Source organism: Canis lupus, chromosome 25, assembly GCF_011100685.1.
Source record: "Canis lupus familiaris isolate Mischka breed German Shepherd chromosome 25, alternate assembly UU_Cfam_GSD_1.0, whole genome shotgun sequence".
NCBI lineage: Eukaryota > Metazoa > Chordata > Mammalia > Carnivora > Canidae > Canis > Canis lupus.
This window is the reverse complement of record NC_049246.1, coordinates 15,276,401-15,293,180: the sequence shown is the minus strand read 5'-3', so window position 1 is coordinate 15,293,180 and position 16,780 is coordinate 15,276,401. Positions and strand designations below refer to the sequence as shown.

Here is a 16,780-nt window from a genome sequence, read left to right as displayed (position 1 = left end):
TCATATCCTTTACAATAAACCATAATCATGAGTAAAGCAGTCTGAGTTCAGAGTCGTTGTAGTGAATTACTGAACCCGAGGAAAGGCACCATGGTAATCCCTGAATCTGTAGTTGGGTAACCTGGAGATCCCATTTGTAGCTGGACCCTCAAGTGGGGCAGTCTTGCAGGACTGAGCCCTTAACCTCAAGGGTCTATGCTAACTTTTGGTAGTTAGTGTCAGGTGAGGAATTAGGGAATTGATCATTTTTGGGAAAATGGCATAACAGTCATCATAATCAGGTTGTTGATATTCATCTTAAGTGTATTCAACATTCCCACACAGTCAGATACTAATGATGTTCTCACAACCTTGGTGAAGATACTGACAAACACGTGTGAACCACCACAGAGCCATCAGTGAAGAGGTACGTCCAACACCCTTCCATCCTGCCCAGAGTCATCATCATCTTTCATCTAGATTGTCACAACTCATAATGGGCTCCTCACTTCTACACCTGGCCCTCTTCATAGCAGCTAGTGGGCTGCTTTAAACACATGTCAGAGAATGTCACTCCTTAAAACCCTGCAATGGATTCCCAGTTGGCTTCACGATGACCTGGTGCCCAGGTACCTCTTCAACCACATCGTCAGCTGGCCTTCATTCACTTCCCTCCAGCATGCCCACCACCTCCCTATTCTTGTAACATGCCAGGCAGCTCCTACCTAGGCACTTTGCATGAATTCCTCTGTCTGGAACATTCTTCTCCTTCATAATTATTATTATTCCTTCCTCTCTTTCAAGTGTTTGCTCAAATTTAATCTTTTTCATGAGTACCATCCTGACCTTCCTATTTAAAATTGAGACACATGTTCCTATACCCCATCAGACTCCCACCTCCTTTCTTTGGCTTACCATTCCTTTTGTTCCATCATACAAGATACCATATAACTTAATTATGTACTACTTATTTTCTGTCTTTCCCTGATAGAATGTAAGAGTCACAAAAGTCAGTATCTGTATCAGTTTAATTCCCTGATATATCCCCAGGCACATAATAAATGCTCCATACATGTTAGCTGAATGATTAATTTTAAGAACAGAGATTTATTTGGAGGATCCTAACTGAAAGGGCTGCCCTGTAATCCCCAGGTCAGTGGAGCCAGACACATTGGGTAGATTCTGGAGGAAGATGGGAGAGGCAGGACCAGTCACAGGTCTTGAACCTGCTTGAACCTGGGCTCTCTCCATGACCAAACTTTAGGAGACACCTTTGAGCCTTCTTTTCAATGAGGCCTTGCCCTTAAGCTCTGTCTTTGACCTGCCTAACCCAGCTTTAGCAAGAATCCTGCTAAATCAGTTTAGCAAAAATCTCCCTACTTTTAACATCCAATTACCCTCAGTATTTAACCAAATTCCATAATCCCTACCCCTGATACCCAATCACCCTGCCAGCCTTCAGCAAGAATTCTATCAAGATGGTTTAGCAAGAATCCCCCTACACTGGGTATCTCCTTCTATTAATATTACATCCCCTGGTCTCCACACTCTGCTCATTGGCTATAAATCCTTAGTCATCTTTGCTGTATTCAGATTTGAGCACGATCTCTCTCCCCTGTTGCAATGCTCTTGACACCCCTTCAATAGTCTTGAATGAAGTCTTCCTAACCATTTTAACAAGTGTCAGAAAAAAAATTTTCTTTAACTAACCCTATGAGTTTGAGCAAGTCACATAATTTCAGCTTTCTTATCTATCAAACAAGACCCATAAGAAAGGATCTCAGACATCACCACCAGCCTGAATCAATACCAAATAAGTGAAGCTCCTTAGCACACTGTAACTAGAACTGTTTCCTAGGCATCGTGTAGGACAATTTCTCCAAATCTGGTCCACCCTTCCACATCCTGGATTCTGCTTTTACACTGGCACATACTGAAGCTCCAGAGTCTTCCTGATGGCCATAGAGAGAGAACCAATCCCAAAGCATCCTTCAACAATTGAGATTAAGTCTCAACTTTTAGTTTAAATATCCAGATGGAGGGCAGCCCGGGTGGTTCAGTGGTTTAGTGGTTTAGCGCTGCCTTCATAGCAGCTAGCTAAGAAGCACTTTAAAAGGTAAAAAAAAGAAAAATCTTCAAAAATACTGTGAGATAGCATGTATGGTGACACGTATGTTTCTCTCATGTTTAAAAAATTTAACATCAGTTAAATTTTATCAGACCCAGGATTGAGTCCCACGTGGGGCTCCCTGCGTGGAGTCTGCTTCTCCCTCTGCCTGTGTCTTTGCCTCTCTCTCTCTCTCTCTCTGTGTATGTGTGTGTGTGTCTAATGAATAAATAAATAAAATCTTTAAAAATAAATAATTAAATATCCAGATGGCATATCCAATAATACATCTGCCTTTATTTTAGCGTAACGCTTGATACTGCCTATTAGATAGACAATCTAACTTCTTTTCCCAAAACATCTACATAAAGCCAATACCCTAGGAAGGGCCTGAACTATTGATGCCATGACTGCATGAGCCCCACCACATACACATACCCCTTAGAACTCAAGATACTATGCCCCAGAGCTCAAGAAGCCCCAGCTGGATCTTTTTCACCTATAAAAATTATTATCTTGTCCCAGGATCAAAGAAGCCAGGCAATCAAGCTTTATAGATTTATGGTCTTAATAAGATAGGTTTTAAATGCCTTAATAAAAGTGTGTACTTAGAAAAATGACCTTAAGATTGATGTTTTGGCCCTCAACCCACGTATTCCACTCTGTGTAGTCACACACGTTGCTATATCCAGTCACTGGCATTTTGGCTTTAAGTAAATAAGTAAATAAGCTTTAAGTAAATAAATATATCAGTTCGGAGAATATCCTACAGTACCCAAAGACTACAGAATCTGCAAAGACACACTCAATGCTAATATACTTTTTTAAAGCTATAAATAGAATTTATCAGCCAGAGGTTCCTAGATGGCTTACTCGGTTAAGCATTTGCCTTCAACTCACATCATGATCTCAGGGTCCTGTGATCCAGCCCCATGTCAGGCTCCCTGTTCAGCAGGGAGTCTGTTTCTCTCTCTCTGCCCCTGCCCCTCCTCCCTGCTTATGTTTCTCTCTCTCTCTCTCTCTCAAATAAATTAAATTAAATTAAATTAAAAGTTTATCAGCCAGAATCTGTCATTTTTTCAACATCTGTTAGCTACTTCAAATCAATCCTGATTGTTGAAAAGTTATACTTTAGTGACAGTATCAATGATTCTACATAAACATCACTCTTTAAAATAAATTTATAGGGGCGCCTGGGTAGTTCAGTCAGTTAAATGTCTGCCTTCAGCTCAGGTCATGATCTTGGAGTCCCAAGATTGAGCCCCATGTCAGGCTCCCCACTCAGTAGGGAGTCTGCTTCTCTCTCTCTCCCTCTGTCCTTCTCTCTCTCTCTCTCTCACACACACTCTCTCTCAAAAAATAAATAAAATCTTTAAAAAAATAAAATAACTTTTAAAATGACATTATGTCTAACAAATCAGTCAATTGCCAAGTAGTATGAAAATGAATTTACCTTTAGTTTGAAAAACACCTACTTTCACAACTGAGAAGGCATAATATAGAAGCACTTTAAAAGGTAAAAAAAAGAAAAATCTTCAAAAATACTGTGAGATAGCATGTATGGTGACACGTATGTTTCTCTCATGTTTAAAAAATTTAACATCAGTAATATTATCTTAGATGCTCTAGATGTCTTCTTATTATACTAAAAAACAGTCAAATATTCCAATTGGCCAATAAAAATTAAATCCATTAAGTGATCTCAACACTTGTGTGCATTCGCATATTTAAGTACAAACCAGTCACAAAAGTAATCCTCATTTGCTAAGAGGCAAGTTCTATTGAAAAAGTTACACTTACCTCCTCTGTCTAGTGAATTCAACATTTAAAAATTTTTATTTTGGAAATTTCTGAAAAATAAAAGCAAACACTGGGGTTTTTTTCAACAAGCCAAATCTGAAAGGCAAATTTGAAAAGTCTTTTCATCTGTTGATATCATTAGGGTACAAGATGTGAAGGCTTACCTGGTCTCTATGGCACTAAAATTTTATTTATTGAGCATACTATTTGAATACAGCATTCAAAATCAATGAAAGAGTGTTTTGTCATATGCTTAAGAAAAAAACACATAGAAATTTAAGGGGTAATTGTAAACATTATATTTTTGCTTCAAACCTCAAGCTTGTATGGTTCTTACAAAATAACAACTAAATTTGAGGAAAGGAGTAAACTTTATTCTTACCAAAGTTCACTGCTCTCTCTCTCCATATCTCTCTCTCTCTCTGTCTCTCTCTCTCTCTTTCCTTTCCCAGGTCATTTGATAAAATTTCAGGTACTTCAGTTTTTTATTTCATATTTTCCAAATAATCCCATGGCCAGTAGGAGGCACTAGCATATACACTTGAGGAAAGAGAAAATGGGGATGGGGCATCTAATCAACCATCCATTACAACAGCCACACCAGAAGACAGAAAATCCAAAAACCATCTGGACAAAGGTAAGGAATGATTTCCAACCTTGGCTTGAATTGCTACAGCCATCATTCCCGTTACAGCTGAAATATCTATAGTTGACTCCCTCTCATCTCTAGAAAGCTTTCATCTGTTTTTGCCTATCTATGTTTCATTTGGGAAAACCCAATAAGCCTTAAAATATCAATGCCAATCGTTGTCACTTAAAACATGAACTCATTTACCTATTATCCGTGGTCTCCATTATTACTTCTGGAATATGTGTCTGTGAAAATCATGAAACTATTTTTCTGTTTTCTAAGTCTTTCGTTTGTATTTCCTTTCAGTGTATACTCCGAGCTCAGCTCTGCGTGGCCGGTGAGAAGCCCATCTTCCCCTCAGTGTCCACCACCCATCATCTGATGCCCGGGAGCATTGTTATGTCTTGTTGTCTTCCTTCAAGTAAGACTCTCCAGTCCAAAAGTGGTTGCCTCTTTGGGTTATGCCTTCTGATCTGGCAACCCACAGAAGTTCTTAAGGTAAACTAGTATCAAGTAGGTAACGGTGTTTGGCTTTTCTCCACAGCAGAAAGTAGCAATTTTCATCTGGGAATCTTCTGTTTTTCTTTCTGAAGGTGGTGAGGAAAAATGTTGCAGAAGCTCTTGGGCTCCGTGTTTCTCACCCTCATCTCACCAGATATAAAACACTCACCGGCAAGAGCCCTTCTGCTTGCTCTGGTAATGCCTGCATTGCCACATCACTTTTGGATCCTGGAAGAAAAACCAAGGAAGGTTAGAGGGAGTAGGGAAAAAGTACTCTGAGTAAATGCACTAAAAATGTAATTCCTTGTGGAAGACAGCCACGGTTCTTATTTCCAGCGACTTTCTAATTATAAACTGCTGGTTGCACTAGAGCCCTGCCAAATCGCATGGCATTTATCCCTTACCTCACAACCAACAAACACACACATGTAACTAGACATGGTGGACTCTATAAATAAAAAAACATATCTATTTAATTTAGTTTCCTGTTCTCACTCCCTACACATTTCTTCCCATTTCTCCATTTCCCTGGCTTCTTTCAAGTGAAATACGTACTTTAGATGAGTGCCCTTTTTCAGAAACCATGCCTTTAAATCCAAAGCTATGACTTTACATATAATATAGCTCATGTTTGAAAGTGAAACATCTACATCAGGAAAAAAAAATAAAATGTAACTATCAGAAAGTCTTTTTGTAATATTCTCAACAACCCCTAGTGACTACCAACAGTCTAATATTTTAAGAAAAAAAAAAAAACTAGGAAAATAAGTGACACGCTTTGACAACAGTGATAAGCCAGAAGGACACAGGAGATTGAATTTTCTACCCATTTATACATTCTCATGCGTATAAGCACTTGATAATTTTCAAGACACTCTCTTAGTATCACACTTAAACAATTCTTTGAAGTGGACAGAGCGAGAGAGAATAGTTAGACTGTTGAAGAAACTTGGGCGCAGTAAAGTGAGGAACAGTGTTCAGGCTCACTCAGCTAGGCACTCACACACTGGAAGCTGCAAAACCAGCTCCTGAATGCCTATTCTACTTTTGTTACCAATGATATTTCATTGCAGACAAACGTAATTTAGAGATAGTAAACTAAGCTAGACTTATAACACTATAGATTCTCGGCTTCATGAAAACCCAGGAAAATAACTCAAAATGCACTGTAATCAGTGCGTGATTTCCTGAAATCACTTCCTCAGTAACTTGTTATAATAAAAATATGACCAGACATCAGGAGTGAGATTAATCAAAACAAGCCAATCCAAAATCTTGATTATTCTTTCACATAAAATCATGTGTAATGAAATTTGACTGCCTTGGGTAAAGAATTAGAGAAATTCTTGGGATGCCTGGGTGGTTCAGTGGTTGAGCGCTTCCCTTTCCCCCAGGGCCTGATCCGGGACTCCCAGGATCAAATCCCACATTGGGCTCCCTGTATGGAGTCTGCTTCTCTCTCTGCCTGTGTCTCTTTCCTTCTCTCTATGTCTCTCATGAATAAATAAATAAAATCTTAAAAAAAAAAGGATTAGAGAAATTCTAGATTGAAATTTATAATTAAAGAATTAAAATTTAATTTAATTTTAAAAATAAAGAATTGAAATTAAATTAAGAAATTATGTAGCATGAAAATGAAAGCCTATGACAATGAATTTCAAAAATTAGACTCTTCAATTTGAAATGTTCAGATTAAGAGAAGTTATGTGTAATAAAGTGGAAGATAAGAGTCAATTTCTTTATCTGTGAAACAAGGGGTTGGAATAAGCGTTCCAAGTTATTAACACCTGTAAAATTCTATGATTCATTCTATGATCTAACTCATAAACAAATTCTGAGAATAGAAATTCATCCAAATTATGTCTTTCTAAATAAAAAAGATTTTGTCAATTGTCATTCTAAGTATAGTTATAAAGTATAAACGTGTCATAGAACAGACACAGGTTTTATATAAATATTTATGATAGGGCAGCCCAGGTGGCTTAGGGGTTTAGCACTGCCTTTAGCCCAGGGCATGATCCTGGATACCTGGGATCCAGTCCCACGTCGGGCTCCCTGCATGGAGCCTGCTTCTCCCTCTGCCTGTGTCTCTGCCTCTCTCTCTCTCTCTCTCTCTCTCTCTCGTGAATAAATAAATAAAATCTTTAAAAAATAAAATATGAAATTCCAAAGGAAATCCAGGATTAGTTATACTTGAATAGAGACCCTCCAGGCCCTTGCCTTCAGCACAATTTCTCTGCTCGTGATGTTCTGCTTCCATGGGAGCATTAGAGAGAAACAGAACCATTGATTTCAGTGGAACACTGCACATTCATGCTTATTAACCTCATTGAATGAGTTTCCATCTCTATTTCCAATTTGTTGATATCTTTTAAAAAACACATTCTGAAATGTTAGCTTTACATCACCTGACATGTTTAGTAAAATGGCTACACAATGTAGAACCCTGTGGTATAAATCACTATAACCTTCCTACAGATGGACAATAATACATCCATCATAAAAAACAATCTTTGAATTGTTTTTCCTATAAAACTCTGAACCCTAATGAAAGTACTATCATCAAGTACATTTATTTCTATCAATGCTAGCAGGATATGACGACTTTGAGCAATATATCACCAAAGCCAAGATACAGTCTTTCTCCTGATCCCTCGACACAACTAATTTAAGAACTAAGTCCATCCTATGCAATAGATTCCATCACTAATATGGAAACTCTCCTCATAGGGAAAGCAGGAGGCTGGCCAGTTTCATTGGTGAGCTGCACCAAATGTTCACCAAACAGCTAACTCTAATATCTTACAGATTCTCCCAGAAAACATAAAAACAGACAGTATCAACCATACTGCCTATGCTACACCTCTTCACAGGGGTAATTTCAGAACAATTAGAGAAGACAAGTCCTGAGGAGATGCACATGTACAAAGTTTCCAGTGTCCAAAAGGGAATAATGGTTTTTGGAATTCTAAGTTGTGGGCTAGATGTTAATTAAAGAGGCAATATTAAAATTGAAAACTTTATTACTAGAGAGAATTAAGGAGCTGCTAGACGAGGACACAGTTTTCCCTACCACAGATTCATCAAGAAAATGTCATGTCATGTTAATACACTTTCCTCTTTGACAACATTTTAGACTGATAGCTGTGTCATATAAACATATAAGAGGCCCTTATAAAAACAGAGATAATGCACATGATGACAAAAAAGGCTCCATATCATTGAAATGTCAACTCTCCTCAAATTGATCTTTTCATTCAAAGGAATTCTGACCAAAGACCCAGTAAGTTTTTAAAATAAAGCTGGACAAGTTTTGTGGAAGAACAAAAGGACAAGAATATTTTTAAAAAGACACTCCTTCAGAAGAGTAAGGGGAAAGACTTGATTTTCTAGACATTGAATCTTTCTTTATAAAACTTTTTTAAAAGATTTTATTTATTTATTTATTTATTTGAAAGAGAGAGCATGAGCAGGGGAAAGGACAGAGAGGGAGGGAGAAATAAACTCCCTGGGTGAGCAGAGAGCCCAACTCGGGGCTCAATCCCAGGCATGGGATTGAGGACCCAAGCCAAAGACAGATGCCTAGCAACTGAGGCACCCAGGCACCCCTAAATATTGAATCTTAATGTAAAACTATTATAACTAAGTTAATAGGGCATTCACACAGGAACAATTAGAATAAAAGCTTAGCAACAGAGCCCTGCATTCACGGAAACCTGATACATGAAGAAGTGTTTAGAGAATTCAGTTGGGAAAGCAGACCATTCAGAAAATGTTACTGGGACAGTTGGTTATCTACATAAAAACAAAACATATCTGTACCTCCCATGGTACACAAATATCAATGCCACACATAAATGAGAAAATCAAACCTTAAAGTCTTTAGAAAGAAATATAACACAGTATCTTTATGACTTCAAAGTAAAGAATTCTTTAAAGAACAAATAGAAGGCACTAACCATAAGACAAAAGATGATTACAGTCAAACCACATTAAAATCAATACTTCTGGTCACCTAAGGCAAGCTACAAAAAATCAGGAGACATATTTGCCATACAGATAATTGACAAAAGTTTGTGTCCAGAATACATAAAGAACTCTTGAAAATAAAAAAAGGAATGATCTAAAAAAAAAAAAAAAGGCAGGCAAAGTGTTCTAATTTATATATATTCTTTTGTATGCACAGTATTTCCATTTAAAGATAATAAAAATTCACTTTGTGCTATAAATTGTGTCTCATACATGGGATAATATTGAAAATGGGTTTATAAAACATTGAAGAGTATATAATGACATCCTTGCTTAAAATAGTTTTTAATATCTTTCATTTATTATCATATAATAGTCCTCCACCTTGTGAAATACTCTGTGAGAACCTACTCCCTAAGCATTCCAAAGTATTCCTCAAAGTTCCAAAGATCCATATGGTACCAGTAAGCCCTTCTTAATCAATTAGAAATCCTGTGTATGTCATTTAAATGACAGTACCTTACATTTCTCTAGTCCTTTACAATTCCATATACGGTGTCATGCAATCCACAAGACTATTTGATCAAAGAGGTAGACCAGATAGTTTCCCCTTTTTACAGGTTAAGAGATTGAAGCTCAAGAAAGTTAAAGCATGCGCCCAAGCCACAAGAGAATATAGAATAGAAGGGTACAAGGTTGACAAAAGTCCCCAGGGCTGTCTGTAGCAAATGTAAATGTTAGTATATAAATATGGAAATGTTAGTTTACAGAGATATTAATCTTTGTAAAACCATGCTCTGCAGTGGCGATGTTGAACGGACCATCACATACCATCACAGTGTCTCTTGGGGCCATAAGGATACTGCAAGGTCACACTGTAAGGAAGTGACACAGCTCCAATACAAGCTCTAGAACCTTATAGTTCAAGAGGTTTCTCCAATAAACTAGACTGCTTCTCACATAATGATACTGAAATATATGGAGTGCATCAACATTCACAAAGCATTTATTATATATTCTTTTCTGTATTCTCATGATTACTTTGTACTAATCCAAGATCAAAATATATAGGAAATATATATATGTCTTTTTTAGTCTCAATTCATGATTGCACACACACACATACACACCCCTTTATTCAATTCAACAAACATCTATTTCTTGGTGTGCCATAATTTAACATTTTAAATATGCAGATATATGAACACATCTCTGCCTGTAATTAAATATATACTTTTATTTCACATTCATTATTTTAAACTACAGAAATGCTTTTTGTTCCTTACTGATTGCAAGATTAACATTACATAGGATTTTTATACTTGTATGTCTAATGCTTCTCTTGTATAGAAATCTTTATCTGATAATGCTTTCATCTGATAATGTAGATTCATCATAAAGACTACCCTGCACTATGTCTAAAAGTGCTTAGCAAACTGCAGTGCTTAGTTTCTGCAAGTATTGGATGTCACTCTTCGTGTTCATGCAATATTCTTTAACACATGAAGTGACATAAAACGCATTCAGAATATTTTCTGACCACAGATTCAGGTCCTTGTCTCACTCATTGGGGCCACAAACAATCGGTGCTCTATAACTTGTCATTTGAGAATGGGGCTTGGACATCCAGCCCTGCCAGCTGTGGAGTCCGTTCATTTGGCTTGGAAACCTGAAGCTGCTGCCCATATAGGGCACAGTGTGCCATTCAGTGACCTCTTCGCCTCCCTGGCAAAAACACCCTATTTTGGCAACCTGGGTTTTCCCTATAGCAGGTGAATTTGGCACCGTGTATGATCTCATTTAAGGAGGAGGAAAAAAACATGCCAGGTCCACTTACTCACTGAGTTGAAACTCTCTTTGAATTATGCTACTTGAAACAGAAACAGCCCAGAGACTCAAGGAGTAAATCATGACCCTGGTGTAAATAGGAGGTGACGGTCCCCTCAGCCAAAAGCTGTCCTTTGGCAAGTAGGCAGGGAGGAGTGCGGGAAGACGAAAGGATCTCTAAGGTGGAAGAAAGTAGACTTCACCAGAAAGAAAGAGGACAAGAGAAACTTCCCAGGAAATAGAATACAGATGCCTGACTGCCACCTACGTGAATGAGAAGAAAGTTGTCTCCTGCAGAGATGAGATAAAAATATAATAAGGAGCTACCCCCAAAATGTTATCCTCAATACGATGTCACTTCTTTTTTGGTTTGTATGTCTATTAAATTGCAGAACTGCATGCTTTCTGCATTGATAGTAAAAACCCCTTCTCACAGAGGGGGAGGAAGGGGTCCAAGGTCGGGAAGAAGCAAGGATGTCAGGGATGGTCCTTCCCCCTTTCCACTCCTCTCAGTACTGTCAGGATTCACAGGCACCACTCTCTGCAGCTTTACCTACCTTAATAGCTTTCGTTTCCCTAGAAACAGGCTTTCAACCCATTTATAGCAAAGAATAGAGCTAGAATTGCCCGTATAGCAATCTCCTGAGAATGGCATACACATTTGTCTGAAAATGGGATTTAAAAATCAACATTACTTTCTCATAGGGAGCTAAATCCTCTGTGATGCAGTAAAAATTTACCCTTGAAAGTCCCTAACATTACAAAAACAGGGAGCCCAATACAGACAGACTTCAGGCCCACAGAAAGCCTCCAGTGGAATTACCCTCAGAAAAAAACTGTCTTGCCCTCCTTAATGTCAGAACAAAACATGAGTCAGCAAAGACTTTAAAATGGCATCTTTGCAAAATGGAGAAGTCAGATTATTCACCCTATAAATCAATAGGGCAAAATTAAGATGCTAAGACATAGCAAGAATTACAAATGTCACTAATGGCAGAACAGTATTGGCACAATCTGCTATGGGAAAGGTCATGGTCTCTACAGCCATTTCTTTGGCCGCTAATATACATCCCTGTAATTGAAGGTGCACATCAATGTACTTTGCAAAGCACCAAAAATAAAGTTAGAGATGAATGATACTTAATTGGTTGGGTGTGTGTATGCACGTGTATGTATGGTATAATTAAAGATTTCCATGTAAAATGTACAACAGAGAAGATATTATATTTCAGATTTAATAAGAAAACAATATAAATTACTCTCTCAATATTCCAAGTCTCCTCTGTGTTATACAAATCCTCCTCCTCTACTTTGCTGAATGCTCCTCAAGAATGGCTTGTTCATCTCCTACTCAGTCAGACTCTGGGCCATGGATACAGAAGTTATTCAATAAAGATTGAGTACTTTAGTCACTTTGGTCAATTTCCAGGTAATAAAAAACCACATATTTTTATAGCATATCTTGGATCAAATTGGTGGTAGGGTTTATTAGCCTATAGTCAGTCCCATTTAAGAAGGAGAGAACTAAAGTTCCAGGAGGTGAAATATCAGAACTAGTATGATGTACAGTCACTTTTCAAAACCAAATTTACCTGACTCCAAACAAACATATTTAAAATCTTGGATTTTTTTCATTCTTTAGCAAGGCCCCTAGGGAATATGAGGTACATTGGACACAATACACTCTTCAGGATCAATATTTTCTTAGAATGGTCACTTAGCTTAATCATTTAATAAAAGCATTAATACATAAAACTAGGGAGATGTTTGCATATTATGAAAAACTGATAAAGATTGGATTTAATTTCTGTTAAGCTTAAAAACCAACAAATTAATCTTTATGCTCAAAGTAAATGATTATCTAATTTATCAAGGTTCTGTTTATACCGAGTTGCTAGATTTAGCAAATAAAAATATGCCTAGTTAAGTTTGAATTTCAACTAAATAACAAATTTTGTTTTTAGTATATGTTTATTTTGTGCAATATTGCCTATAATTTATCTGGTATCCTATTAGGACTTTTTTAGTGATTAAATTTATCATCACATTAAAAACAAGGAAAAATGGCTAAACCTTTACTACTATGTAAATAAGTGCACAAATTCCAGACACCTAAAAATTTCAAATACATATGCCTCCTTAGTACTTACTACTTAAATGAAATAAGAAGATCTATGAAGTTTAAGTGATCACCCATAACATTATTTAGATATCTTTGACTTTTTAGAAATGCTATAGTTTCAGGACACATGAAAAGGAATATGTGGACTGCAGAGTTCCTATTTTCTCATTTTCTAATCCAGAGCAGAATATTTAAATCAAATGTTTGTCTGGATGCAATGTTACTATAACTAGACCATACATGCCCCCTTACAAAAGCAAGAACTGGTGTAGCTTGGGCTTCATGTCACCATAAAGTCTAAATGCCACGAGAGGAGAGACACCAAGGTAAGGAAACTAGAGCTCAGGTTCGCAGTCTGAGGACTCACAAAGCAAGAAAAGTGAACATGGATATCATCTAGTCAACCTCCCCTTTTTACAAATAAGAAATAGTTGGGGCTCTCCTCTCTCTTAACCTTATATTTTATGATCTGCAAAATGGTATTGCCTATTCCAGGAGGTTATGGTGAGAATGACAACAGACATAATGTGGCAATGCAGACACATTAGTTGAACAAATAATTGTTATAAACCAAGGGTACTCCTGAGACAGGCTATATTAACTATGTACCCAGCACTTGAAGGAAACTCAAAGAGTATCTACTCTATATCTCCTGTCTCAGATATGAGGGTAAATGACTTTCTAGATAGCGCAAAGAGAAGCCAAGGCAGAGCTAGCACCACACCCCTTGATTCCCACCTAGTGCTTCTTCCAATTTCATTATGTTCCTCTTTAGGTATCAGCACAGTGGCTCCATCCTAGGTGTTCAAGTCAGACACAATGTGCTAAGTGTAGAATTTAAGGAAAGGAAAGGTGGCGAGGAGAAAGGAGGAAAGCACATAAAATAGAAATTAAAATAGTAATAGGATTGGCAATACAAAAAGCAAATTACTCTCCAGGTTGTCCAAGATCAGAATAGCAACGGGAATCGTTCTGGTTTCCAATTTGGCATCCTTTGTGTCAATCACATTTAGCGGTCCTCACTTGGCCTCACAGCAGGACAGTCAATATCATAATGGCTTCTGCCATCATAAAGGATTTAATGGGAGCTGTACTAAGACAGTTGGCTTTCCCTTCTCCAATAGAACAGTCTTGTGGCAACATGGAAGCACCAGTGTTACTTTTATACATAAGAGATCCTTAGTAAGTATTGAGATGCAGTCGGTCAAAAGATCATTTCACAATTCCTTCCTTTAGGGAAATGGTACAAGACACCACTTCAGTCTTCCTCCCCATGGGTGGGAGGATAGGAAGGTGGGGAGACTGAATGGGAAAAGTCAAAACTCCTGCTAAATAGCAACATTGTGCCAAGTTCTGTGCTGGTGCCTTCATTTGCAATACCTCATTCCCACCCCATGACAGTAGTGTGGAAAACAACTGCCAACTTCTCTACCGTAGGAAGGAACTGAGACTCAGAGAAGTCAAGTGAGTTTTCAGTGGTTGCAGATCTAAGATGTGGCAGAGATGAATGAGATCAGAACCTAAAGCTTCTGAGAACAAATCCAGCATAAAGCAGCAATACCCCAGATGCTTCGGAGGCAAGCGAACTTTAGTCCCAAAAAGCTATGATTGGGCTTTTCTTCCTATCATGGGAAGGACAGAAAACATCATCTTAATTATAGAAAGGATCTTACAAACCGAGCAAGGTACAAGGAAAAGATGGAAATATGGAGCATCCAGCTTGGTATGTTTGAAAGGGAGATCGAAGGGGCCTCATCTCCAGAAAAAAAGAAGGGGTAATTGGCCAGCCCACAGGCCAGAGAAGGTAAAGAAAGGATGAAGAAAGACCTGGAGTCAGGGTTAGGGAAAGAAAGCTGGTTAGTCATAACCAAAACCACCAGGACATAATAATCACACTTTAATTTGCTACGTCCCTGGTTATCAATGGATAGCTTAAAAAAAAACAATATAGGAGATCCACTTTTCTTGTGACAAATATAATGGGACTAAATGTCAACTATTTTATCTGCATTGGTGGAGAAATAAAGAGCTCCCCTTCCATATAACTTTAGGGCAGCTCGTGCTTGGGAAACACATGGAATTAACCTGCATTCACTCTTAATTACACAGAGAAGGATAAAATTAAAGCCAAAACGATTGTCATGTTCGAAACACATCCAGCAGTCTTTACTGAAGTATTAACCTTGTTTCAAGAAAAAAAAGAACAAGACAGAGATTCCTGTTGTTAAAACGGAGCTACTCTTTCTAAGAATGTAATGATCACTTATTCGAATAAAATTGAATAACAAAACACTTTTAACTAAAAAACAGGATTTTCAAATATCATTGTATAATAACTATCATCTGCGGAATCATTTAAGGGTGTGCTGTTTGAAATGAGGACAATCACTATAAATTAAACGATAAGCCACTTTGAGAATCCCACTTTGTTATTCAACAGGGCTCTTAATCCCACACTCGGTGCTACAGCAATAGAGCCATTGTGACCCACACTGCAACCCAGGGTGGAAATTAAAATGACAAAGCCGGGTGGTCTGAGCATCTCGACCACAGCGATCTCTCTAGTAACAAGGCAGCTGGCGCCTCACCCACAAACCCACAGGCTGCCAGCCCAAACTGTGCATTTTTACAAGAACCTATTACTCACAGCTGCCCCTCACGTGAAAGGAGATTCGCTATCTTCCATGGAAGGCGGGTATCGGAGCAGAGGGGGCAATGATCTCCGCAAACAACTGCAGTGACTGACCGACCTGGCTGCAGCCCGGCTCTCAGAGGATTGGGGAACCAATCAAACTGCAGGCCCGTTCATTTCCCTAAGCTCCTTCCTCTTCCCTTCCCGTTGGGTGTCTAGCTGCATCCTCAAATACTTACCGGTAGCTGTCAGCGTCCACCTCGGACCCTTTGTTTTCCTTTTGTCCCATCAGCAGGTTCCAGCTAGTGACTGCCACCGCAGCCGCACTGGGTCCGGGGACTGGATGCCTCTGCCGCAGTCAGCAGCCACCCCGCCCCGCCAGCAGCCTTTTTTTTTTTTTTTTTTCTTTTTAAAGAGATAGGGACCATCATCCACCTCAGGTTTGAATAATGCTGCAGAGTACATACAGCACAGTTGCTCAGGCTGGTGGTGCAAAAGAACAGCAGGTGCAGTTTCCACTCTCATGAAGTTGCAAAGATTAATTTTAGGAAGGAGGCATGGCAAACAGAAGACCGGTTCTGTTTATCACTAGCCGTGTGTCCTTAGACAAGTCACTCGTGGGTCTCATTTAGCCCTTTGCAAATGAGGAGTTGTGACCAGGTAATGCTCTGGAAATCCTGTAATTTACTAGAATTAAATACAAAAACATCAGCCACGCACTCGCTGATAAAATAGAGTAACATGCTATGTTTGCATTGCAGGTTAAGAGCTCACAAAGCACTTTTTGTATTTTATTTGGATTTAGGTATGATGTTCCCAAGGTTTAAAAAAAGATCATTTACCTAAAATGTTTTGTGAATTGTGAAATGTCAGAGTTGTAAAATGTTCTAAGTTTTCATTGTTACTGTCAGTTTAGTAATAAAAGTACTGTAACAATAAATTAGAGTTCTATCTTCTTGCTTCCTACACATGGAGGACGTGAAATACCAAGAGAGCCTGTTTTTGTAAATAGCCCTTCTCCTGAGGCCCTTGGGTGCACCATATTCCTCACAGCCTTCTAGCAGAACTGCCTACGTCAATAGAAACCTAGAACAGGGATCCCTGGGTGGCGCAGCAGTTTAGCGCCTGCCTTTGGCCCAGGGCACGATCCTGGAGACCCGGGATTGAATCCCACGTCGGGCTCCAGGTGCATGGAGCCTGCTTCTCCCTCTG

The 16,780-nt window shown here is 38.5% G+C and overlaps 1 protein-coding gene across 2 annotated transcripts in view; it reads right to left on the bottom strand.

The window, feature by feature from the left end:
- The window catches only part of SACS (sacsin molecular chaperone), an 89,592-nt gene extending 73,669 nt beyond the window's left edge, over positions 1-15,923 (bottom strand). For both annotated transcript variants that reach the window (XM_038573481.1, XM_038573483.1), the window contains exons 1-2: positions 15,808-15,923; positions 4,722-5,246 (exon numbers count right to left, since the gene is read on the bottom strand). In XM_038573481.1, coding sequence (XP_038429409.1) covers positions 4,722-4,741 — 20 coding nt within the window. In that variant the 5' untranslated portion in view covers positions 4,742-5,246; positions 15,808-15,923. The remainder of the gene's footprint in view (positions 1-4,721; positions 5,247-15,807) is intronic.
- Between the last annotated feature and the right edge of the window lie 857 nt (positions 15,924-16,780).